Genomic DNA, 26516 nt, shown 5'->3' on the forward strand with positions numbered 1-26516 from the left:
GTATCCAATTCTTTAACTGGAGTTTTTTACGTCGCATTGGCACAGGTAGTTCTTTTGGCGACGATGGGGTAGGAAAGGGCTAGGAGCTGCAAGAAAGTAACCGTGGCCTTAATCAAGGTACAGCCCCAGCATTTGCCTGGTGTGAAAATGGTAAACCACGGCAAACTATCTTCAGGGCTGCCGACAGAGAGGTTCAAACCCACTATCTCTGCAACCTAATAGCTACGTGACCTAAGCCAAGCAGCCACTTACTCGGTCTCTTGCTCAAGTCAGCACAATTCTGGATTATACAATTGCCCATTTTAACTGGAATTTCCCCGGCTCTAGCGTATACTGTAGTGTCAATTAAAATCAGTTAAGCTTCTATCATTATTTTTTTTTGGCTTATTGAGACATTTTATAGCCTTGTTGCCTTAATAATCTCGTCAACAGGTAATGTTTCATTACATTAAGCTGATTTTAAAATCTTGATGAAAGCAAACATTTGGATGCCTCAAAAGACACTTAATTCACAACGTTGGCACTGCTATCTTCGTGAAATGGTGCCAGAAATATACCTGCTCTCGTACATTCTAGCGCAAAAGTAGGTATTATCAAAAATATAGAGAGCCAAATTTTCTACGAGTCCTGCAAAAGTGAAAGATTTTCTTTTCGTTCTTACAAAAAGTACATTTTTCATAAACATTCAATGTATGTTTTAATCAGACGGCTCTTTCTTATTTTCTGCATCTGATAGGATTGCGGTCATGGTGGCATGATGATGAATGAGGAGGTTTGTCTTTGCTTTCCTCTCTGAGCCAGAAAGCCTAGTACGACTGATCCTATGAGTGGTTCCTTTCATAACATCCAGACGCACTTGTCGTGTTCTAAATGTCACCGCCCATACCTATGTAGCTTTAATATTATCACAGCCATAATTGAGGCCTAGACTTCGGTGGAAGCTACATTTTGCTATGGCCTGTGCCAAGAGACAGATGAAACCAACCCTGCATCCAACGGAAACTAGCATCAAGTGGGTTCCTAACACCACCGCAATTACACAGGCTATTCAACACACATTATGTAGACTACAAGTAATAAATGGCCACGGTTGGCTTAGCGACTAAACTAGTCAACAGTTAGAGAAAATACCGGTTCCGTGGAGTAGGGGTAACGTGTCTGCCCTTTACTTGGAGGACCCGGGTTCGATTCCCGGCCAGTACAAGAAAGAATAGGGCCATAAAACGCGGGAATGTGAAAGATATTCTAGCTTCGCAATCATAATACAGGAATGTGGAAACAGAACAAGAGTCGATGAAGGTAGGTCGGATAAGAAAGACGATATGATGCGTCGGGCACAAGAAACTGTAAGCAATTTTGAGCTCAGCTAGAGACTCTGTGGTCGATACGGTCGCTCCGAAGACGAGAGTCCTAAGAGGGGATGGTCTCTTTCAACAAGCCGAGGATACCCTCACCCATAGGGAGAGTAAGCCGTTTTGTTCTGAATTTTGTCTGTTTCTAAATGTCGAAATGAAATTTAATAATAATAATAATAATAATAATAATAATAGCGTATGGCTTCGGGAGATGCTTGGTGCAGGTCTTTCGAGTTGACGCCCACGGGAGACCTGCATGTCCGTGAGGATGGAGCTCTACCTAGGAAGACATCTTATAAATGTTGAAAATGACAGAGACAAAATACTTTAATGATGGTTAAAATGCCTGACTCGGGCGAGAATCGAACGCAAGAACCTTTGGACCATTTACCCACGGAGTCGGATGTGAAATTTAGTTATCGTGTTGTAATATCTGCTTATTTATTTTCCGAACACTTAATGTTTTCTGGCAACTGTAGCCTTGTTGTGAGTTATTGCACCTTCTGGTGACTTTGTCTACCCCTACAGCGGCAGCAAGATGCAATGACCTTCTTCTCTCGCTAGTTTCTATCTTCTCGTGTATAATTCAGAGTCATGTTCAATAAAACGAGGTAGTTTTCTATTAATATTAACGAGTTTCCTAGATGAACATTTCTCGCCGTGCCGTGTTCTACTTCCCCAAGTTGCTCATCATTATACTTAACCAACGATCGTATAACGAGTTAGTCCGCCGTTCCGGTCATTTTACTTCATAATGATCTTCATGTCCATCGTGTCTTACAAGTTTGGACTGGAGAACTTCCAGTCAAACGGGGTGAATCATCAAATAATATTATCCTACCTGTAATTGCTACAAGCGTTTTGTCGTTAAATTAACGGCAGTGTCATGATTAATTACTGCTGGGTGCAGGGCCGTGTGAAAGGTTTATGACGCCCTGGCAGACTATGAAATGTCATTCCCTACTCTCGGCCTACTCATTAATGAAGAGTAATGTGAACAGATAGGTCTTATGGCGACGATGAGATACCAAAAGGATGCAGTGGCAAGAAGAAACTGCGACCTGAGTAAGGTACGGCCCCAGCATTTGCATTTGAAAATGGGAAACCACGGAAAACCATTTTCTGGGCTGCCTACAGTGGAGTTCGAACCCACTATCTCCCGAATGCAAGCTCACAGCTACGGGCCCCATACCGCACAGCCACTCGCTGATTATTTAGTCGTAAGCCATTTGTTGGCTGCATGATATTTTGTAAACAAAGCCACAACGAACCCATAAATTTTTAAAGAACACCATTTTTGACACTCCCTGTTTCTCAAGTCCTCTCTTAATGTAAGAGTAAGCCGAGTAAGCCTGGCTATTTTTATCAGAGCTTGCTTAAACTGCTGGCACCACCCCCACCAACGCTATTATTTCCACGACTCTTTGAACAATATGCTCTTCACTGATCTGATATCAGTACAGTAACATTCCCACATATGCGGTTCATTCATCGTAATTGAGGCTTTTCATATAATAAAGGAAAATACACTACCGCCCGTAGTTCCGCTTATAGCAGAACTTCCTGTCCTTCGTGTGTCAGAAGGGAAGATTGCCGGAAGGTCCTGTCCGTGTCCTAGATGTGTGTGGACACGGCGATGAAAGCCAAGATTACATGAGGACGTCAGGAAGGTCAGGTATTTACGCATTCTCATCGACGTCCGGCATTTGGCACTCGCCTGTACCGCGAGCCTTAGCAAAATAACAATCCAAACAACTTATACGTGTGGAGTGCGAACTAATGTTTGTAAGCCTCATTCGGTAGGTGAATATACAGTATTCATTTAATGTCCGCAAAATGTCTCAAGAGCACATTAAGTCACAGAGGATACCGCAATTTTGTTGAATTGGGACAGAAAACTAGCCACCATCTCTCAATTTCTGATCGAAAAGATCATACTACTACTAAAATATTTTCATTCCTCCCCTGAAGGGGGAGGCGGGCCTCTTAGACGGTGACGCCATCTCTCAGGCCGAGAGATTTGTTACGGTGAAGGAAATGCTCGGAGAAGGTGAGGGGTTTGGCGGTCGTGGCCTATACTAGGAACTGTCCCCGGCATTCGCCTTAGTGCAGGAGAATGGAAACTACGGAAAACCATTCTCAGGACAACCGACGGTTGGGGCCAGCCGTGAGGTCCAGCCCTGTCCCGTCTCCCGAATGCAGAGGCGTAGAGCCTCAATAGAGCCGTGGCCACCCCTCCTCTGCTCGGTTGGCCGGTCGGAGTGCAGAGCTGCTGGACCACGGACCAGCCGTGGCGACTTGTGGGCCGAGACCCACCCTACATCCACCGACGGAAAAGATCATGGGTAAATAAAATGTTAAAGAATGACCTTAGTGTTTATTGACTGAAGGTGAAATACGATCCATATCCATATCCCATTAATATCTATCTATTAAATGTTTTCATTCCCCACCCTGAAGGGGTGGGGCGGGCCACCTAGAGGGTAACTCCCTCTCTCTGGCCAAGAAATGCGGGCGGGTTGGGGAGATGTGACGGAAGAAGGAGGTGGGTAAAGAATGTGAATATATATGAGATGGGAGAGGCATTTGAGTATTGAATTTCGTTGAGTGAGTTTATTAGCATAGATGGTTACAAAGTAGTGAAAAAGATATTACAAAGATTTAGAAGTACACTGACTGACAGAGCAAATGCAACACCAAGAAGGAGTGGTTCGAAAGGGATGAAAGTTGGGGAAAAAACAGAGACGGCACGGACGAATAATTGATGTTTATTTCAAACCGATATGCAGGTTACACAATGCGCACGGCATCGACTCAGTAGGACGTAGGACCACCGCGAGCGGCGATGCACGCAGAAACACGTCGAGGTACAGAGTCAATAAGAGTGCGGATGGTGTCCTGAGGGATGGTTCTCCATTCTCTGTCAACCATTTGCCACAGTTGGTCGTCCGTACGAGGCTGGGGCAGAGTTTGCAAACGGCGTCCAATGAGATCCCACACGTGTTCGATTGGTGAGAGATCCGGAGAGTACGCTGGCCACGGAAGCATCTGTACACCTTGTAGAGCCTGTTGGGAGATGCGAGCAGTGTGTGGGCGGGCATTATCCTGCTGAAACAGAGCATTGGGCAGCCCCTGAAGGTACGGGAGTGCCACCGGCCGCAGCACATGCTGCACGTAGCGGTGGGCATTTAACCATTTAACGTGCCTTGAATACGCACTAGAGGTGACGTGGAATCATACGCAATAGCGCCCCAAACCATGATGCCGCGTTGTCTATCGGTAGGGCGCTCCACAGTTACTGCCGGATCTGACCTTTCTCCACGCCGACGCTACACTCGTCTGCGGTGACTATCACTGACAGAACAGAAGCGTGACTCATCGGAGAACACGACGTTCCGCCATTCCCTCATCCAAGTCGCTCTAGCCCGGCACCATGCCAGGCGTGCACGTCTATGCTGTGGAGTCAATGGTAGTCTTCTGAGCGGACGCCGGGAGTGCAGGCCTCCTTCAACCAATCGACGGGAAATTGTTCTGGTCGATATTTAAACAGCCAGGGTGTCTTGCACATGCTGAAGAATGGCGGTTGACGTGGCGTGCGGGGCTGCCACCGCTTGGCGGCGGATGCGCCGATCCTCGCGTGCTGACGTCACTCGGGCTGCGCCTGGACCCCTCGCACGTGCCACATGTCCCTGCGCCAACCATCTTCGCTACAGGTGCTGCACCGTGGACACATCCCTATGGGTATCGGCTGCGATTTGACGAAGCGACCAAGCTGCCCTTCTCAGCCCGATCACCATACCCCTCGTAAAGTCGTCTGTCTGCTGGAAATGCCTCCGTTGACGGCGGCCTGGCATTCTTAGCTATACACGTGTCCTGTGGCACACGACAACACGTTCTACAATGACTGTCGGCTGAGAAATCACGGTACGAAGTGGGCCATTCGCCAACGCCGTCTCCCATTTATCGTTCGCTACGTGCGCAGCACAGCGGCGCATTTCACATCATGAGCATACCTCAGTGACGTCAGTCTACCCTGCAATTGGCATAAAGTTCTGACCACTCCTTCTTGGTGTTGCATTTGCTCTGTCAGTCAGTGTATGTAGTAGGATGATATAATGGCTGTTGGACAAAGGAGAGTTTAGTGCTACAGGTAAGGGAAAGGGCTAAGATGTGAAAGATACAGGAGAAGTTATGCAGGGAAGTGAGTAAGTTGTGGAGGGGGTTTGTTGGGGATGGTATTGGAGGAGAAAAACCAGGTGGAGGAGGGTAAACACGGATTTGTGGACTCGGTGGAAGGAAAGGAGGAGCCGGCCGGGGATGGCGACGGGGTGTATGAGATCGGTTAGAAGGTTGGGGAGGAGAGCGAGATGGTTCAGTGTGATGATGGCGGACTTGAAGATGGATGCCGTTGTTGATGAAATGTTGGGCGATGTCCGGAGTCAGCAGATGAAGGCGAACGAGGTGGGTAGGTCCTGTAGCGTTGAAAATCCGAGTTGCTCGGCGAACTGGTGTTCCTGTCTGGCGGAGGTCTTGAAGTATGGCGTCGTTGGATAAGAGCGGGTCCACTCCTCGGATGACGCAGGTGCAATCGGTCGATGGTGACGGCATTGTGTCGGTGGTAGTGTCAGTTGCAGGCTCTGGTTCTCAACTTGATGAGGTAGGGGTGGGAGGCGTGGTGATAGTAGTGGTCATGATAGGGTGGGTTGTTACCGTAGTCGTGAGCGAAGTTGTGAGGGAGGTGTGAACTGGGGAGGTTGTGAGGGTGGTAGTAGTGGTGGTGGTTGTAGTGGTGTAAGAAAAGGACAAGGGTCGTGGCGGGGGTGTGTAAGGAGGTGGATCAGGAGAATAGTCCGAGAGTTGCTCTAAATATTGCTGGGAGTGTCTTCCATTTGATGGAGGCGTTGGCAGATTTGTGCACCAGTGGCGAGAAGATGGTCACGTTCGGTGGATGTTTTGAAGAAAAGCAGGACGTCGTTTGATGGTACGGAACCTTCATGAAGCCTTGTTGCGCTGTATACTCCAGACTTGCGGAGTTCGGATAGGATGGTTTCTTCAGTGATGGATTGTTGGACGTCCAGGACAACACAGGTGTACATGTTGGGAGGCCGACTTCCAACGTGGTGTCTGGCCTATGTGCTTTGTTGGGTCGGCTGGGTGCGAAGATATAGTTGAGCCGACACCCGGCCGAAGCAAAAATAAGTGAGCATGTGTGATGTACTTGTGTGTTAACACTAATCAATCCTGTAGCTTTACGTGTCTGCTGTTATCGTGATGTTATGAGTTTTATGTGGAGTCAGAACCACAGTGTTGCGACTTTTTATCTTAGAATACGTTTTCTCGAAGGACCTAGTTGGTGAGAAAGACGCACTGCCAGCGTTATCAACACTTGTACAGCGCATGCGAGAACACTGCTGTGGTCAGAACTTCAGAACATGAGAGGACTACAGTCGAACTTCGATATCTCGAAGTGCTTGTGGAGGCTGAAAATAATTCGAGTGATCGGAAATTCGAGGTATAGAAAAATGCACATACACATTGGCTCCACGAAGAAAAAAATAAACTGTACCTTTATTAACGTTTGTCACCAATGCTATCATTTTCTTTTTTTACGCCTATAGTTTTAATATGACGTTTAGATGTCGTACTAAAATTCAATATTTTAAAGACCTTATTATGCCTTAATACGGATATTTCTTATTTTAATGTTATTTCCTTTGGCGTTTTCGCTATAACACTATGCTCTCTACCAATTTTTCCAGCAGATTAACAGCAAAGAACACGTCCTTACCAACTGTTGACTGTCCTTGAACAAAGCTGCGAAATGTGGTCAGTGCTTCAGTGACCCAGCACGTGAGGAACCTGCAAATTAACACAGCACCCCGTACTGTAAACAGCTTCTTTAAGGGTGCGAAGTAGCCTAGCTAAAGTACGATTTAAGCTGCCATGGTATACGCAGCGGCTGAAGCTTACAAAGTGCTATGGTAGCATGTGCCTAGTAAAACAATACTCTTTAATTAAAATTTAGAGAATGCGTATAAAGAGACAACTTAATTTATGGTTTCTACTACAGGAACTAGTTTTATGCGGGGATAATGAGTACGCATATGGAGAATGTTCCGCATAACTTCGAGCTACGAAATCTTGGCTTAAAATATTCCTTGAGATATAGAAAACATCGAGTAATAGAACTTCGAGTTAAAGAAAATTTATATAACATGTAAAATGTATACGATCAGGTCGGGAAACAAAAATGCCTTCGAGATATCGAAATTTCGAGTTATTTGTTTGGGCCAAGACCGACTCCAAATACTCCAGTATTGTAATCGGTCTTCAGTGGGCGCACGAGAGACGGAGTGTGACATTTGAGCGGCGAAAGCAGTAACTACGAAGTACGCTGCGTTGTCATAGTTACCTCCATCTGCGGCATATCACTCTCTCATACAGGCTGAGTATTTAATCAACTATGTTGGCCTAATACAATTCAGTAAACTTTGATCCGCTCCTAAGCTCGAGCTAATAATTCCAGCATTTAAGACAAAACACGTCATTGCCGATAAATATGAGATTTCATAGATTATAACTGACAATAACCTCAACAAATGCACATGTTAAATAGAGAATAGAACTGTACAACTGACCACTGATTAACTTACAAAAAAAACTAAGAAAGAAAATAATATTCAGGAAACAAACACGTAAATAATTACATTAACCAGCAACAACTAACACAGTACAATTCCGAATAATATCACAAAAGCGACTGTGGTGATGGTGGTGATTATTGTTTTAAGAGGAAGTACAACTAGGGGACCATCCTCTATTAACACTAATCAGAGAGAAAAAATGGAAGGGATCCGACACTTCGAAAAATGAAGGTATCGGCCAAAGATAGCCAGGGGCCACGAAGGGCGTGAAAATGAAAGACTCCCTAGGCCTCGAGTGCTGTAATACCGTCGGGGTCGGAAAAGAACAAAAGTTGTCCAAGGGAGATCGGGTAGGATAGATGAAAGTAAGGAGACTGGCAGAAGTAAGTGGAAGCAATGCCAGGACTCAGCTCAGGGCCCCATGGTCGCCAACCCACGCTTCCGAGTTAAGATACCCTGGGGCCCCTTTTAGTCGCCTCTTACGACCGTGGGTGTTATTCTACCGCCCCCACCCACAAGGGGTACAAAAGCGACAGAGAGAAAGGCAACCCGCGTGGCGATAGTTTCCTTAAATGCGGCATCTCTGTTATCGTTGCCATAGCAACAGGCCATTTTCGAGCAGCGTTAATCAACTTTTTCTCGCCGGTGGTGTTCAAACTCTCGTGGGCTCAACTATAGACGTCCGATTTAAGAAGTTTGGTTGTATTTATATCACCGCCGTCTCGATCCTCCTATACTGCCTGCTCTATGCGAGCCTTTTTGCGACTACGCTGCGACAACATTTCTCCGCTAGATGGCAGACATAGACGCACAATGTTCTAAACTTATTCTAATGACGGCAGCCTACAAAACACTATGCAGTATGGTCATATGTTCACTGAAGATCGTAAATTACATCAGTAATATTAAATATCGGCAATATTACCTGTATGAAGTCGCAGTTGGCCTCTTCATGCACAATTTAACGATTTGCCTGTACGAAAGCTTGGCGTGGTACCGTACTTTTTGTGTTCTTGCCAACGCAATATCAAATAACAGGGGTCTTACGAACTTGGTTAGGATAATATCACTAACAGTTTGCTGATGTTCTTTGACTTCACACTCTAACAAAACATATTCTGAAAGATTTTTTTTTTTTTTTTTGCTATTTGTTTTACTTCGCATCAACACATATAGGTCTTATGGCGATGATGGGATAGAAAAGGCCTAGAAATTGGAAGGAAGCGGTCGTGGCCTTAATTAAGGTACAGCTCCAGCATTTTCCTGGTATGAAAATGGGAAACCACGGAAAACCATCTTCAGGGCTGCTGACAGTGGGGTTCGAACGCACTATCTCCTGGATGCAAGCCCACAACTGCGCGCTCCTAACCGCACGGCCAACTCGCCCGGTATTCTGAAAGGGAAGACGTTGCAACTCCTCACATTACGCTCGTACGTTTGAAGGAGTTCGACAGTAGGGCACAGCAGCTTAAACGAACTCCTGCAGATGCTTCACCAGAGCAACAAAATAAGGTTTCGGGCATCGAACTCCTCCTCTGTCCTGATGCATAATCAGTTCCATTTAGCGGTGTCGAAGCTCTAGGCAGTGAGATGTTGCTGACACAAATGTCACACTCCATCCTCTCTTCAACAACACGAACGTATAACCCGCAAATTACGATTTGATTTCCTGTTTCTAGCTTGATTGGAATATTATTGTTTGGATATATGAGGTTGCCCAAAATGTCTAAACATGAAGACGTTTGTTTTGTGATTGTCCGTCACAATTCTTATCACAAGGAATCCACTATCCTCCACGGCTTTAATCACTTTCTGAAAAAAAATCCGCAGCCTGTTTCCAGTCATTCGACCGGGCCAGGAATAGAATGAATGAAGCCCCCATCTAGCAGTGAGGATAGGAATTGTGCCGGCTATCGAATCCTGTCGCACTCCTCCGGGGCAATGATTAATGAATGACAGATGAAATGAAATGATATTCGAGAGTGTTCCTGGAATGAAATATGACATGGAAAACCGGAGTATCCAGAGAAAAACCTGTCCCGCCTCCGCTTTGTCCAGCACAAATCTCACATGGAGTGATCGGGTTTGAACCACAGAACCCAGCGGTGAGAGGCCGGCGCGCTGTCGCCTGAGCCGCGGAGGCTCCATCACCTTCTGAAATAAGGTGTAAAGGCACAGATACGAGGGTAATCTGAAGATATCCAATTACTTCCTTTATTAGGTCCTTGCCTAGATAAAGCCGACAGCCGCTTTTCTCCCAATTCCCTTCTAGACGGTATTTCATTGAGTCTTATCTTTTCTGGCTGCGAACCACCTTGCCGAGATTGGCAAAATGGTACACAACAATTGAATATTTCGGGGAAAGAATCTGAAGTTTCAGTTCTGCGAAAAATATACCTTGCACAAACGGAAAGAAACAAGTACCAACACCTTAAAATCACTTTTGAAATGTCTATAAGCATAACATGATTAATTCATTTCACAGTTCTATACAAAATATCTCTTGTACGAACGAAATAACTCAGGTTTTCACACACATTCATGCACCAATAACACAATGTTACACCCACACTGATAGCGAAGATTGTGCGTCTACTGCTGCACTCTTACGGCGACTTGGAGAAATATTGGTAGTCGCGCCTTCCTGTGTTAAACTAGTGGCATAGAGCAGGCAGTATAAGAGGATCGAGACGGCGGTGATTTATATAAACGAATGTGGGTGTCCTTTATATATTTCATTTTCATTGGAGTTTAACTGGTGTAAAATAGGGACCGGTCTCGCATGATTGTAAGGGTTACGAGGACCAGCTAAGCAGTGAATTTAAATGTTTTGTTTGGGAAGGGGTTGCTTATTGTGAAATAGTCGAGTGTTGTACTTGATTTATGTTGACATGGCAATAACTCTCAAGTTTTTAATTAATATGTTATTTGTAGTCGATATACTTTGTGGCAGCCTCCACATGAGCGAAGTTGTATTAATCATAATTTCTGGCGATTTTGAAACGCAAGCAAAATCGATGCTGAGCTTTTAAATGTTTTCATATTAATTAAAGTAAGATATACATGTTGCTGAGGATGATATTCATAAGGAAATTCATGCCCTAACGAAAGTGAGTGTTAGCCTTAACTGATATCCAACAAACTCCTCTGTTGCCGCCCCGAGGTGGTGCAACTGCTTTCAGGCCCAATGGAGGTGAGCCATGCTGTACAATAGTATTTTACCATTCCACAGTTTAGAAGAGAAAGTGTGATCTCTTCTCCGCGCGCTCGTACACTTGCGGCAAGTACCACGATGTCTGGCCGAAACTGTTGGGTGGCGGTGGCTAAGCGTTTTACTTGCTGCGCGCGTAAGTTCAGTTTTTTTTTTTTTTTTTTTTTTTTTTTTTTTTTTTTTTTTTTTTTTTTTTTTTTTTGTAAGTTCGTGGATCTGTGAGTGCTTATGTGACATTTCCTTGATTCAAAATATGCTTGGGACCTCCACACAGAATAAAAAACGAAGGCAATTAGAAGGTCATTGTCGTACTGTTTATTACAGTGTGAACAGCTGAATCTGTTATGAAAACCGAGCAAGCAGCCGCGCTGTTTGATTCACGTTCAGGTGTAACAAAGGTTACCTCGGAGTTGCAAACAACGGTATTCTGTAAGAATCTGTAAGGTCGGATAGGATAGATGAAAGTAGGCTAAGGAGTCTGACACAATTAAGTGGGAACAATGCCAAGACTCAGCTAAGGGCCCCGTGATCGCCAACCCACGCTCCCATGTTAAGATCCCCTTTTAGTCGCCTGTTATGACAGGCAAGGGTACCGTGGGTGTTATTCTACTGCCCCCACCCACAGTGGGACTTTTCTGTAAGGGAATGAAAAGTAGTGGACCCTGTAACAGACATGAAAGTATAGCAAGAATGAATACTGGCACAGACAGTCGGAAAAATGGCGGGAGAGTACCTTACACAAAATGAGGAGATAAAGGCTAGAATGAACTCGGCGAATGAAGCTGTATCGTACGCGTAAACTGTCGCCGGTGGTGTAGTCATGTGCGGCGAAAAGAGGAGGATGGGTAACAGTAGCGGTGGTTGGGAATTAGAAGTGGGAGGACGAAAAATTATAGACAACAAAAGGTACCGGTGGTCCCTGGGATATAGTTCGAGGGGGTAGGGGGTATACACAAATACTGAAAAACTAAACAGTTAAAAAATGGTAGGTTTTTGAAGCTCTCTGAGCGAATCTCGACGGAGAAGTAAAAGTTGACAATTTACCAACTTAACTGTGGTAATAATAGTTTTTTGAGATGTTGAATCAGTACAATGAAACTTTCACCGAAAGAGCAATTACACATGTGTTACATTGAAGTTCGGCGTGATTATACAATAAAAAAGGTATTTAGTAATTTACTGCACACTAAGAGAGAACTACACAGACACTAAGTGAGACTGACAGACTGACGAATGGGTGAATCATACCTCATTGTCCATGACCTTGGCAAAAATATACCCCTGCTTCCCTTTTTCACAGCACATGCTCGAACATGCGCGAAGACGAGAGCTTGGAGGGGAAAGATGGGAAAGAAAAGTAGTGGAGGGGGTAACTATTGCTGGGCTATTGGGAATGAAATGCTTGATGATGATGCTTGTTGTTTTGAGGGGCCTAACGTCGAAGGTCATCGGCCCCAATGGGAATGAAATGAAGCCTTGGCACCTAACATAATCGCCAGGAACTGATGTGAACACTTCTGTAGCAACTAACGAAGTGCTATTCAATACCATTAGATTAATGTTGTGATCTGCACATATCTTCATTTTTCAAAGTGTTGGATCCCTTCCATTTTTTTCATCTGATTAGTGTTATATAGAGGATGGTTGCCTAGTTGTACTTCCTCTTAAAACAATAATCACCACCACCACCTTACAGAAAAGTTGTGCTCTGCACGCTGCTGAGCAAATCCCCACTACCTGCTGTGGTGCTGTGCGAATCAAGTGACATTTTGTGCATATATCCACTAATATTTTAACATTGAAAGAAATTAAAGGAAAGAATTAGGTGATAAACAAGGTTTTCATAAATTGTTTTCTTTATAATTCCTAGTTTTAGGTGCTAAAATGGAATAAAAATTATTTTTTCTCTGCAAAGTGAGGGACAGCTTCCCTCATTTCCCCCCTGCCCCTGCCCCCGCTTCTAATTGTCACCATTGGATAGGTTAGTTTACAAAGGTAAAATTATGTGTATCCTCCTAATTCATTACATCATATAATTCCATCATTAGATGGAGTAAACAAATTCAAACATATTCTTCGGTGAAAAAAAGGGAGGGGTTGAATTAATTACATTATACAAGCTAAAACTGTGCCAATAAACATAATGAAGAAACAAATGAAAAAACAAAAGAGAGACATGACAGAAGTAACAACAACCCAATATATAATATTTACATCATGTGGAGCATGAAACAACTCGCTGCGTTAAAATTCAGTGAAAACAGGGGTTAATACAAAACATAATTGAATCTAGAAACTGTGTTACCTAAGAAGAAAAGAAAACAAATCAAATGATATAGATGGAAACGAACAATAAGTGCACATAGCGAGGTTGCAGACCTCTTAGTTTACAAAATTTGGTTTCATAACAATACAAAACAGGATGAAATCACTGTGTCGAAAACTCAGGTTGAAAGTCTGCCTTTGTAGAAACACCATCACATTGAATGGCTAGGAGGGTAGCGGGAGCGAAAAAGTTTGAGAAACCAAGCCTGAGATAATGTGCAGGCGAAATGCATGTGACAAGTGTTGGAAAAACGCCAATGAAATTTAAAAACTTAGAACAGCAGCATTCTCAATATCTTCTCAATCTAGCAGTCCCGTTCTCGATTATTGTTTCACTGTGTTGGCTGGTTTGTTTGCCTTATTTTAAAAGGTCGGGAGGGCTGCGACAAATTTTGAGAAGCTGTGTTAGAGCAGATGACAGATGCATGATAAACTGTAAGTGACCTAGTGGAAACCGTCAATGAAGTTTCAATCTGTAATGGAAAAAATGAGGTTGTGTGAGAAACTTGGGATGATAAGTAAAAAGTGTAAAATTGGTGTGAAGAAAGCTTTAAATTTATGGTGTTTAGAAGGTGTTTTTCACTGAAGATAGCTCAAACGAGCTGAAACATGTTTGAATTTGATTACTCCATCTAATGATGGAATTATATGATGTATTGAATTAGGAGGATACGCTTAATTTTACCTTTGTAAAGTGAAAAATGTCAATGCGGAATGATTCTAATATCTTGTATTGGATAGGTTACCTAGGAAACTAATTAAATCAGCTTTAGAGGATCAGAGAAGTAGAGAGAGATGAAGGCAACAATAGTCAGACTCATGTTTTTAAGATATAATGATAAGAGGTGCAGAACTAAGCAAGGCTATTGCAGGTGTTTCGTTAATTGTAGACCAAATGCTGAAAGACATGGCGGTCTATAATGAAGATGTGTGTAGCTATGTATGCTTCAATCAGGTATATTGCTGTTGTTTGCATTCAATTTTGGTTGTGTTACAAAGTTCTTGTTGTTTTCAGGAGGAACTCATCGAGTCTGAAGAAGGCATCGACTGGCCTCCTATCCTGTCCAACTGTGGTCTGCTCGTGGTATCTGCCTTGCATTGCCTCATAGCCATCGTGTCTATTCACCGCTGCTACAGGAGAGTCTGTCCCTGTGCTTCTCGCAGGCCTCTCAGTTCTCACTCCGACGAGTCTCTTGAACAAAGTGGATCCTTCTACAGCACCAGCAGCAAGGAGAGACTTATCAGTAGCTGGCTTGGTCAACAGCCAGGCTTCCATCGCAGTAATATGGTGCTCATCCCTCAGCCCACTGTAAGTATCCTTATGGTATTCAGTTCAGAGGGTCCCCAGTTCAGTTCCCAGCCAGGTCTGGGATTTTAACACGCCTAGCTCGGGCCTGGGCGTTTGTATTCATCTCAATATACATCTTCCTTTACACACAGTACAACAACTCATCACACTATCCTCCTGTGGGTGGGGCCAGACATATAAAATCTGCTGTATCTCCTGCCTGTCATAAGAAGCGACTACACAGGAGACCAGGGTTCTCAACATGGGAGTGTAGCATAGCGGCCACGGGTCTCTTGTCTGAGTCAGGCATTACCTCCACTTACTTGTGTCAAGCTCCGTGCCTTTATCTTTCTTATCTAACCTCCCTATTTCTTTTTTTTCAGCCCTTATGGTATTAGGTTTTGCGAGGCCTAGGGAATCTAATTTTCATGCCCTTTGTGGCCTTTCCCTTCCTTTACAAATACCTTCAGACCTCTTCCAATTTCCATCTTATTAGTGTTAAGAGAGGACTGTTGTCCAATTACACTTCCTCCATGACTACAAGCCACCACAGAAACACACAACAGGATTGGCATCAGGAAAGGCATCTGGCCTTAAAACGAAATGGGCTAAATCCATACGGAGTGCTGAGAAAAAGCTAGGAAGAAGAAGAAAAATAATTAATTCAAGGAATGTTGTGAACATTTTGTGGCCCTCTGTAAATCTCATCTGCTACGTGGTTACAATACATCATCCGACCAAGAGGAAGATCAAAGGTTAGGTGGCTGAAAGGAATAGAGGAGAGTGCTCAGAAGAGAGGAGAGGACTGGACAGCGGTGATAACAGAGAGGAGGTGGGAAAACAGAAGGTGGAGAGTCCTATGTTCCGAACAGACCCGGCCCATGGGTGGAAATTGTTATGTAGACAAGATAGCTCTCATCAGCACAGATCTAAACAATCTGCAAGATATATTAGATGCCTGGTGAGAAGCTCTGGGTTCCCAAACTGTAGAAATGGTGCAAGCAGTGTTCAACAACTGCGGCAACAGTGTACAGACTCCGGTTGGAAAGACAGAATGGTTTAGAAATTAAACTGGACTAAGACAGGGGAGTGTGCTGTCACCTCTTTTGATTTTAATGGTTATGGACGAAATTGTAAAGGAGACAAAGGAAGCATATGGGAATTAGTATTTGCAGACGATATTGCAGTCTGCGGAACAAATGAACAACTTGATGCACTGAACAAAAAATTGAAATGTATGGTATGAAAATCAGCACATGGAAAAGCAAGACCATGGTGATATCAAGAGGAAAAATATAAGTGAAATGCATTGTGAAAATTGGTGATCAAAGCCTTGAAATTGTGAGAACTTTCAAATGCCTAGAGAGTGTATTAATGTAGAACATAAGGCTGGACTTGGAGATTAGCCAGAGGGTGGAACAGATCAATGGATTCGACCAGAGAGGAAGAAAACTTGTCTGGAATAAGGAAGTGTAAAGAGATAATGTATAAAATGTATTACGCACCCGTATTGACCTGGACAATGACAAGCAGGGAGGACAGTAACATTCAAGCCAGTAAAATGAAATACCTAAGAAGTATGATAGGAAAGACAGAGTGAGAAACAAAGATGTTAGAAAGGAAGCAGGAATAGAAAACCTAAATAAGAGAATTTATAGGAATAATCTAAGATGATGTGGAGATGTAAAGAGGATGGAAGAGGAAAGAATACCAAAACAGATCACGGAGATGAAGAGCGAGCGAAAGAGTCCGAGAGGGAGACGCAGAACAAGGTGGATCAATTTGATAAAGAGCAGTGCAAGCAGAAGAAACCTGTACTGGGACAAAATGGTGGAATAAGAGAGGATGGGGAGAAGTGCCATAAGTGCCCCGACCTGGGAAGAGCTGGATAAGGGGAAAGGAGGATGAAGATGAAAATGGGCACACAAAAAGAAAATATCTTTATGCTAAAAATTTTGAGGTGGTTAGAGTAATACTACTTATATTTTAGGGATAAATATACTTTTTGTAAGTATTTTTTTAAAGCATTTAATTGGATCTGTATTGGAGTAATCACATAAATGGGATTGTAAATAAATGTTACAGTTCTCTTCATATGGTTATGAGGATATTTAAGGTTGTAGTAGAGATATAAAGTAGAGGGCATATAAGTCTCTGGTAAGACCCCAATTAGAGCATGGTTTTAGTGTATGTGACCCACCCATCAGGATTACTTAATTCGAGAACTAGAGAAAATTCAAAGGAAAGCAGTGCTATTTCTTCTGGATGATTTCCAACAAGTTTGCCTCTATGGTGTAGAAGTTAGTGTGATTAGCTGCCGCCATGGCTCCTCCATGAAATTTGAAAAGTCCACTCAGCCTTGCGAGGTCAACTGAGTAGAGGGATTTTGATTCCTACCTCAGCCATCCTCAAAGTGGTTTTCCGTGGTTTCCCACTTCTTCTCCAGGCAAATGCCGGGATGGTACCTAACTTAAGGCCACGGCCACTTACTTCCCTCTTCCTTGCCTATCTCCTTTAATATTCCCATCCCCCATAAGGCCCCTTTTCAGCATAGCAGGCGAGGTACTGGCCCTCCTACCCAGTTTTATCCCCGACCTAAAGAACTCAGAGAATTAGCGTACCTGTGGGCGAAGCTTTATCTGTCCCTGTAATAATTAAGTGGAGAATTCCTCAAGGCAGTATTATTGGTCGGTGGACCTTTATGTTTTCTTATATATATCAATCATATGTGTAAAGAAGTGGAATCAGAGATAAGGCGTTTTGCAGATGATGTTATTCTGTACAGAGTAATAAATAAGTACAAGATTGTGAGCAACTGCAAAATGACCTCGATAATGTTTTGAGATGGATAGTAGGCAATGGTATGATGATAAATGGGGTTAAAAGTCAGGTTGTGAGTTTCACAAATAGGAAAAGTCCTCTCAGTTTTAATTACTTCATTGATGGGTTGAAAGTTCCCTTTGGGGATCATTGTAAGTACCTAGGTGTTAAAATAAGGAAAGACCTTCATTGGGGTAATCACATAAATATGATTGTAAATAAAAGGTACAGATCTCTGCCCATGGTTATGAGGATATTTAGGGGTTGTAGTAAGGATGTAAAGGAGAGAGCATGTAAGTCTCTGGTAAGACCCCAACTAGAGTATGATTCCAGTGTATGGGAACCTCACCAGGATTACTTGATCCAAGAACTGGAAAAAATCCAAAGAAAAGCAGCTTGATTTGTTCTGGGCGATTTCCGACAAAAGAGTAGCGTTACAATAATCTTACAAAGTTTGGGCTGGGAAGACTTGGGAGAAAGGAGATGAGCTGCTCGACTAAGTGGTATGTAGGATGCTAAAGTGGTATGTAGCAATATAAATGGTCCGTTATTGGTATGTTCCGAGCTGTCAGTGGCGAGATGGCATGGGAGGACATCAGTAGACGAATAAGTTTGAGTGGTGTCTTTAAAAGTAGGAAAGATCACAATATGAAGATAAAGTTGGAATTCAAGAGGACAAATTGGGGGAAATATTCATTTATAGGAAGTGGGGTTAGGGATTGGAATAACTTACCAAGGGAAATGTTCAATAAATTTCCAATTTCTTTGCAATCATTTACGAAAAGGCTAGGAAAACTACAGATAGGGAATCTGCCACCTGGGCAGCTGCCCTAAATGCAGATCAGGATTGATTGATTGATCACTCCAATAAATATTCATATTCATAACGTTCCCACACTCCAGGACACTGCCCTTGAGGCGGTAGAGGAGGGATCTCTCCTGAATCCGAGGGAAAAACCAACCCTGTAGGGTAAACGGGCTAAGAAAGAAAGAAAGATTTCCAACAAATGAGTAGCATAATGAAAAAGCTGGAAATTTTGGGCTGGGAAGACTTTGGAGTAAGGAGACAAACAGCTCAACTATGTGGAATGTTTCAAGTGTCAGTGGAGAGAAGGCTTGGAGTGACATTAATAGACGAATAAACTTGCATGGTGTAGGAAAGATCATAATATGAAAATAAAGTTGTAATTCAAGAGGACAAATTGAGGAAAATATTAATTTATAGGAGGAGGAGTTAGGGAGAGGAATAATTTACCAAGCCAGATGTTCAATAAATTTCCAACTTCTTTGACATCATTTAAGAAAGACTAGCAATAGAGAATCTGCACATGGGTGACAGCCCTAACTGTAGATAAGTCGTGACTAATGATTGATTGATTGATTGATTGATTGATTGATTGATTGATTGATTGATTGATTGATTGATTGATTGATTGATTAATAAAGACGTGTGCCAAGTTTGATGGTTCTAGGTCTTATGCTTCCTGAGAAAAGTGCACAAAAGATTTTTAAAATGCCACTTTCTTGAATATAATGTTAGATGGGGAGGGTCAGTGGTGCTGCCATATTTCAACAGCTACTGTATTTAGAATACACTTGTACTTCAGGAACATACACATTATAATTTCTTGGACTGAGGAAAGCTTTACTCTATTAAATTAAGTGAAAAAAGAAAGATAGAAAAATAAGACGTGTCCAGATACCCTTAATATCATATTTGTTCTTCTCAGAAAGTTAGTACTGTTATAAAGTAATTTAATGAGGAAATAATTACTGAGTGCATTGTTTACATTTTGCTCCAGCTGTCACTAATGTGAAAAGCATACAGATGACTCATTAGGATACATTATACCACTCACGCACCATAACCAAGGCCACACTTTAAATTACTTTCACTGCTTCTTGTATCATCCTCTATGGTAACGCTTGGCCTGAAAGTGAAAGAAGAAGCCTTTCATTTTTGGTATAGCAAGAGGAGACTTCTCTCTGTAATTAGATATAATTACATAGGAATGTACATCTCACAAAGTGTCCATTGAAACTTGTTATCTTATGTCATTTGATTATTCTAGCTATTTTTTTCATTCCTTATCACTTCCTGTATCTTGGAAGCATTGGGGCCCTGGCACATACACCCAGCCCCCAAACGATCAGAATTAACCAATGAAGGTTAAAATCGCTGACCCAACCAGAAATTGAACCCAAAAGCCCTTAGATCAAATACCAGCATGCTAATCATTTAGTCATGGACCCGGACAGAACTTGTGTCCTTGTCCCGAGGTGGTACAACTCTTTTCAAGTACACCTCCAATGGAGCTGAGCTGCATGTACCGTTTTAACCACATACCAGCCCCCCTGCCATTCTTAAATCTTTGGCAGTACTGAGAATCGAACTTGGGCCTCCAAGGATGGCATATAATAGCACTAACTGATACGCTACGGAGACGGACGACATTAAAATGAAAGAAAGTTTTAATAATGTTTCTGTTTTGTTTGTTTTTTCTTACAGCTTCCAGGGCCCATTTTTACTCTACCTCATCCACCTCAGACTATTCCAGCACCATCGGTAATCAACTACCATTTTCCAGGCCCAAGATACATTAATCCTCTTGCTCAACCGAGGTACGTGGTGAGGAGGCCGACATCACATCTTTATGGTCACACGGTGAGTAGAAAAGAACTCTTTACCAGATATATTTTGTGGGCAGGAAGAAGATATTTTCACAACAAAAAGCATTTTAAATTAGCAACTTAATGGCAGGATCCTGAAGGGAAAGGGTATAACTTGTTGCCAATAATAATAATAATAATACTGAACTGCGAAGAACCTGAAGAAAGATTAGAATTCAGTCAACCACAAACAAATGTTAAACCCTCGGACCCACCAGATGAGAAAGAAATATATGACATAATCCTAAGTCTGAAAAATAATAAGGTTTCAGGGGAAGATTTGATTGTTGCAGAACTCTGGAAAGAAGCAGGCAGCAAGAAATATAGTGAATGGAGAAAATCCCTGATGATTGGAAAAAAGCACTGATACACACATTATATAAGAACAGTGATAAAACAGATGTGAACAAATACAGAGGAATTTCCCTTGTAGCAGTTACATAATATATACTGTCAAAAGCTCTTCATGATAGAATTGAACCAATAATAGACAAACAAATTGCAGAATACCAAGGTGGGTCAGAAATGGCAGATCATGTGCAGAACAGATTTTAAACCTGAAAACTATAATACGAGACAGGGTTACAAAGAACAAAAACTATGTCATAGCTTTTGTGGCCTTCAAAACAGCATACGATTCAGTAGACAGAATTTCACTACTGAACATTTTAGAGGAATTTGGATTTGACACAAAATCAATCAATATAATTAGCCAAACTCTGACTGAAACAAAATCCAGAGTGTAATTTATGGGACAGATCTCAGATGAATTTGAAATTAAAACTGGTGTCAGGCGGGGAGATGGGCTTTCCTCGATTCTTTTTAATATCATCCTGGAAAAGGTAATAAGAGTATGGGAAGAAAGACTTAAAGAAAGGGGACTCCATCATGAGATAAGATTAGGTTCAAAGCACAAAGGGGTTGGTGTAAACTGTTTGGCCTTTGCTGATGACATAGCAATCCTCTCTGGAAGTATAGAGACTGCCTTAGAGCAAATCAATCTTTTGAAAGAAATAGCAGGAAAAGTTGGACTTCAGATATCTTTTGAGAAGACTAAATTCATGTCAAATATTAGGGATTCACCCACAGTGCTAAAGAGAGAGTACAGGAAAATCAACAAGGTTAATAAATTTAAATACCTAGGAGAAATAATTCAGGTTAATGCACTCGATACGGAAGTAAACAGATCAAGAGCAAGACAACTGGAACTAACATACCAACTCACGAAAGATACCTACAATAAGAAGAATCTCTCAGAGAAAACTAAAATCAAACACTACAACACAGTAATCAAACCAGAAAGTCTGTATGCCATACAATGCATGTTCTCAATGAAAGCTGGTGAAATAGAAGAGATAGAGAAAATAGAAAGGAAAATATTGAGGAAAATTTGGGGACCATTGAAAACGAAGGAAGGAGAGTTTAGACATAGGAAGAATTAAGATCTATACAAGGATGAAAATAAAAGGTTCTTAGACATGATCAGGAAGAGGAGAATTTAATTTTTTCGTCACATAATGAGGATGGATAACAGCAGATTGAAAAAAACGAGTGTTTAACCATGTTTATAAGAACAGGAATGGCAACCAGTGGATCCAGGGAGTAAAAAAAGATATGACAGAGATTGAAAAAACAGAGGATGTAATACAAGATAGAACAACTTTCAGAAGATTGATACAAAATTTCAAAGGTTTCCAGGAGAAGGAAAAGAGGAAAGGTAATAATAACATCTGGACACAAGAGAGAAGGAAACAGCAAAGTGAAAGGATGAAAAACTATTGGAAGTTAAGAAAAGAAGGATTAAGATGAATGCATAGGGTTACTTTCTGTTGTCCTCAGGTGGCCAAAATCAAAGAAATAATAATAATAATAATAATAATAATAATAATAATAATAATAATAATAATAATAATAATAATAATGTCCTTAATGTGCCAACAGTTATGACGTGGCCTATCTCAGATTCTTACCTCTCCAAATATCAACTTCCTCTGATGGGATCAAATTTCTCAAACTTGAGACCATGATTAAGAGACTCTTCCATCTGATCCACCGAGGAAACTTACGTATTCAACTTAATTAATTAAAGTATTGATGCTTTTTGAAATACATTCACAATGAGCATAGCTCATAAGAGCAGTGACATAGATGAGATGGTTTGCATATTTTGAAAGTATTCAGGAAAGAAGTAAATTACAAGCAATTTACAAATTTGTTTTAAAAAGATTGTAATATCATTTGCTTGTTTTTTTGTAATTGGTTTAACATCGCACTAACACATCAAAGGCTTTCAGCGATGCAAGTATGGGAAAGGGTTAGGATTGGGAACCAACCAACCGACCAATCATCAGTGATCTGCATTTAGGGTGGTTGCCCCGGTGGCAGATTCCCTATCACTTGTTTTCCTAATATTTACATTCATTTATAATTATTTACCTAGCTTCTTCTCAAATATTTTCAACGAACTTGGAAATTTATCGAAGATTTCCCTTGATAATTTATTCCAATCCCTTACTCCACATTCTATAAATGAATATTTGCCCCAATTTGTCCTCTTAACTTCCAACTTTATCTTCATATAATTATCTTTCCTATTTTTAAAAGCTCCACTGACAGCATGAAACATACCACATACTCGATCATATTGTTTCCTTACTCCCAAGTCTTCCTAGCCCAAAGTTTGCAACATTTTCGTAGTAAAGAGACAAAGTCTCTCATAGTGCATTGACCCTGCTGGTGGCTCCAAGTAGCCTGCACAGTGGCCACCACGGTATGCACTAGCCAGCGTCTTGGTAGGTGTGCTAGGTACCAACTGATGAGCCCAACCTAGCACATGAGGGCAAAACGCTGGCAACCAGGAATGAGTTAGCTGGAAAATTTATAATGTCCAATAACGGACCATTTATATTGGTATTATAAATTTACTCATTTGGGACAAATATTTCAGATTCCCTATGGGAATCAACATCTATATCATAATACTCCTTTGTCGAAAATCACCCAGAATAAATTGTGCTGCTTTCCTTTCAACTGTTTCTAGTTCTCGTATCAAGTAGTCCTGGTGAGGGCCCCATACACTGGAGGTATACTCTAATGGTGGTCTTACCAGACACATATATGCCCTCTCCTTTACGTCCTTACTACAACCCCTGAATACTCTCATAACTATGTGAAGACCAGGGGCGTATTCTCCTTGAATGCAAGGCATTCATTGCATGCGTTATGATAACACAAAGAACTGTCTGATTTACGATTTTAGGTTGTTTCAGGTCAAATATTAACGATTTCATCTCTCAGGAGTTCAAAAGGTCCGCGCAACTGTACTAGTTCCGTTGCTTGATTACGTGTGATGCTGGTGTAGTCTCGCCGTCTACTCCACTCTCGGAAGAAAGAGACAGCAAATGGAGGAGTTAACGATGTAAGGCATTCAATCTTAAAATTGCATTCAGTGGCAGACGTAGTTCTGAAACCCTCCGAACGATGTCGCTGCAATTGAAACTTGGTCAGAATTTGTCACCCCATACCCGTGCTACTCTCTGCCATCTGTTAGCAACTTGGAGAAAGTCGACATGTTTACAGCGAATGGGACACACAGATTACCCCCTAGCGAGAACCCAGAGTGACGAAACTGACCAATGCCACTGGGGTGACTTACCTCCAGTGCTTGAGTTGTGGCTAACTAGTGAGTTAATTCATTGTGTGTTTTGCTGATTAGTGAGTTCATTCTGTGTGTGCTGTTCCTGTGCTATTCGTCATTTTCGATGTTTTATTATATTTTGCGCAATGTGGTATTAACGATGGATGAGTCTAAAACAGATATAATTGTAAATCAGTTTGAAAAGCCATTTACTGGCCGTTCGTTTGATGAAAAGATGCAAATAGTTAAAGCCGCGAGACCTCTACCTTCCCTCGTAAATTTCTTCTTCTTCTTAATCTGCTTACCTCCAGGGTTGGCTTTTCCCTCGGACTCAGCGAGGGATCCCTCCTCTACCGCCTCAAGGGCAGTGTCCTGGAGCTTCAGACTCTGGGTCGGGGGATACAACTGGGGAGGATGACCAGTACCTCGCCCAGGCTGCCTCACCTGCTATGCTGAACAGGGGCCTTGCGGGGGATGGGAAGATTGGAAGAGATAGAGAAGGAAGAGGGAAGGAAGCGGCCGTGGCCTGAAGTTAGGTACCATCCTGGCATTTGCCTGGAGGAGAAGTGGGAAACCACGGAAAACCACTTTGAGGGTGGCTGAGGTGGGAATCGAACCCACCTCTACTCAGTTGACCTCCCGAGGCTGAGTGGACCCCGTTCCAGCCCTCGTACCACTTTTCAAATTTCGTGGCAGAGCCGGGAAGCGAACCCGGGCCTCCGGGGGTGGCAGCTAATTACATTAACTACTACACCACAGAGGCGGACCCTCGTAAATTTAAAAAGAAAACAAGAATTGTGTACGCACGTTCAATCCAGAAACTTACAGTAAAACTGTTTGGCTCAAGTTCACCTACATGTAATTAGGGTGAGTAGAATTGAAATTTCCTTAATACATTGTGTTAACTGCATGGTTACTAGTTGCATGCCTCAGTGGAGATTCCAGGATACGCCACTGGTGAAGACATCTGTAACCTTTTCTAACTATACTTCGTTAATGTGATTACCCCAATGAAGATCACTCCTTATATTAACACCTAGGTACTTACATTGTCCCCCATGAGGTAATATCACTCCATCAACACAATAATTAAAACTGAGAGGACTTTTCCTCTTGCTGAAACTTACAACTTGACTTTTCATCCCATTTACATTCATACCATTGTTTGCTGTCCATCTCACTACATTGTTTAAGTCCCCCTGTAATCGCTCACAATCCTGCAACTCATTTACTACTCTGTACAGTATAACATCATCCACAAATATCCTTATCTGTGATTCCAGTTCTTTACGCATATCATTTATGTATTTAAGAAACCATAAAGGGTTAGCTCTATACCCAGCTGCATTTACCCCTAGGTATCACTTTGGTGCTCATTTCTGTTGTAGGCTGAGTGATCCCCAGGTCTATGGGCCTCGTTGGAAGTTCTTTTTTTCTATATTTGTTAACTTCCTGACAAGGAATCAAACCCACAAGTGTGGAAAAACCAAGCTTGTAGTTTTACATGACCATTGTTGTCATGATCATAGCCTTGAGACCTCTGGTTTACATGGAATCTGATCCACAAGGCCATGATTTTCGTTTAGAAATTCCCACTTATTTCAGCCAGGATTTGAACTTCGCGAATGAGTATGCCTTCAGTTGCAATCAGTTTTAGAAACAATAACAAATAATTTTCATATCCCATCATCATTGTCAATCAGGTACATCCATTTAGACAATGCCATACAGGAGTGGAAGTCGTGAAAACTTCAGTATCTATTCTGTTACATATCACAAATGCAGTGTTGAATCTTGTGAGCTACACCTAAAGTTACTGAAAGAGCCATTTTATCAATATATAAAACAAATATAATAAATAATACAATAATCAAAATAATGTGTAATTTTCTTTGCAGGGCCGATCAAAACGCAAACAATATGCAGCCGACGAAAGGCGAAGACGAAGGAGCCGGGAGAACAGACCTAGCCAGAAAAGGACTGTCGACGAGCGACCTGTGACTGAAGAAGAAGTTGCCAAGACGTACACCGGTCTGGACCGTGAGATTGCAGAAGAGTTCATTGCAATAGCTATGGAGCCAGGAGTGGGCAGAGAGAGGCAGGCACGGACAAACAGTGATGCTCTATCGGATGGCCAACGGGACACTCTCTGAATCCCCAGGACAGTGAAAGTAGGGTAGGATTGATGAGGACAACTAGTGCTTTATACCAATTTCATTAGTGTGAAGTGTTGCTATTCATGCCTTACTTCAGTGCTTGCCATAAGACTTAAGAATTCAATATTGAAAATGGACAAAGCATTAAAATAATGACACTGTTTTCAGATCAAGTAAGGAACTAATGTACTAATGTTACACAGTGTGCAATCCATCCAACATCCTTACAGGGTGCAGTTTGGTCTTAAGTGTGTATGATGTGAAATTTCCTTATTTTACAGTTCAGCTATGGAAAATGCTCTGAGCCATAACAAAGCAAGTTGATTCTCTCTCTGCTTGCTCCAGAATGTTGAGAGTACTTTAGTACTTACATAATTTTAAGGGAGACTGACAGGCAACAGAAAGATAAA

At 42.1% G+C, this 26516-nt stretch overlaps 1 protein-coding gene across 1 annotated transcript in view; it reads left to right on the top strand.

Moving 5' to 3' along the window:
* Positions 1 to 26516, top strand: part of LOC136876069 (uncharacterized) — a 77666-nt gene extending 51150 nt beyond the window's left edge. The window contains exons 3-5 of the mRNA XM_067149705.2: positions 14551 to 14844; positions 20153 to 20308; positions 25849 to 26516. Coding sequence (XP_067005806.2) covers positions 14551 to 14844; positions 20153 to 20308; positions 25849 to 26103 — 705 coding nt within the window. The 3' untranslated portion in view covers positions 26104 to 26516. The remainder of the gene's footprint in view (positions 1 to 14550; positions 14845 to 20152; positions 20309 to 25848) is intronic.

The sequence above is a fragment of the Anabrus simplex genome, chromosome 6 (assembly GCF_040414725.1).
Source record: "Anabrus simplex isolate iqAnaSimp1 chromosome 6, ASM4041472v1, whole genome shotgun sequence".
NCBI lineage: Eukaryota > Metazoa > Arthropoda > Insecta > Orthoptera > Tettigoniidae > Anabrus > Anabrus simplex.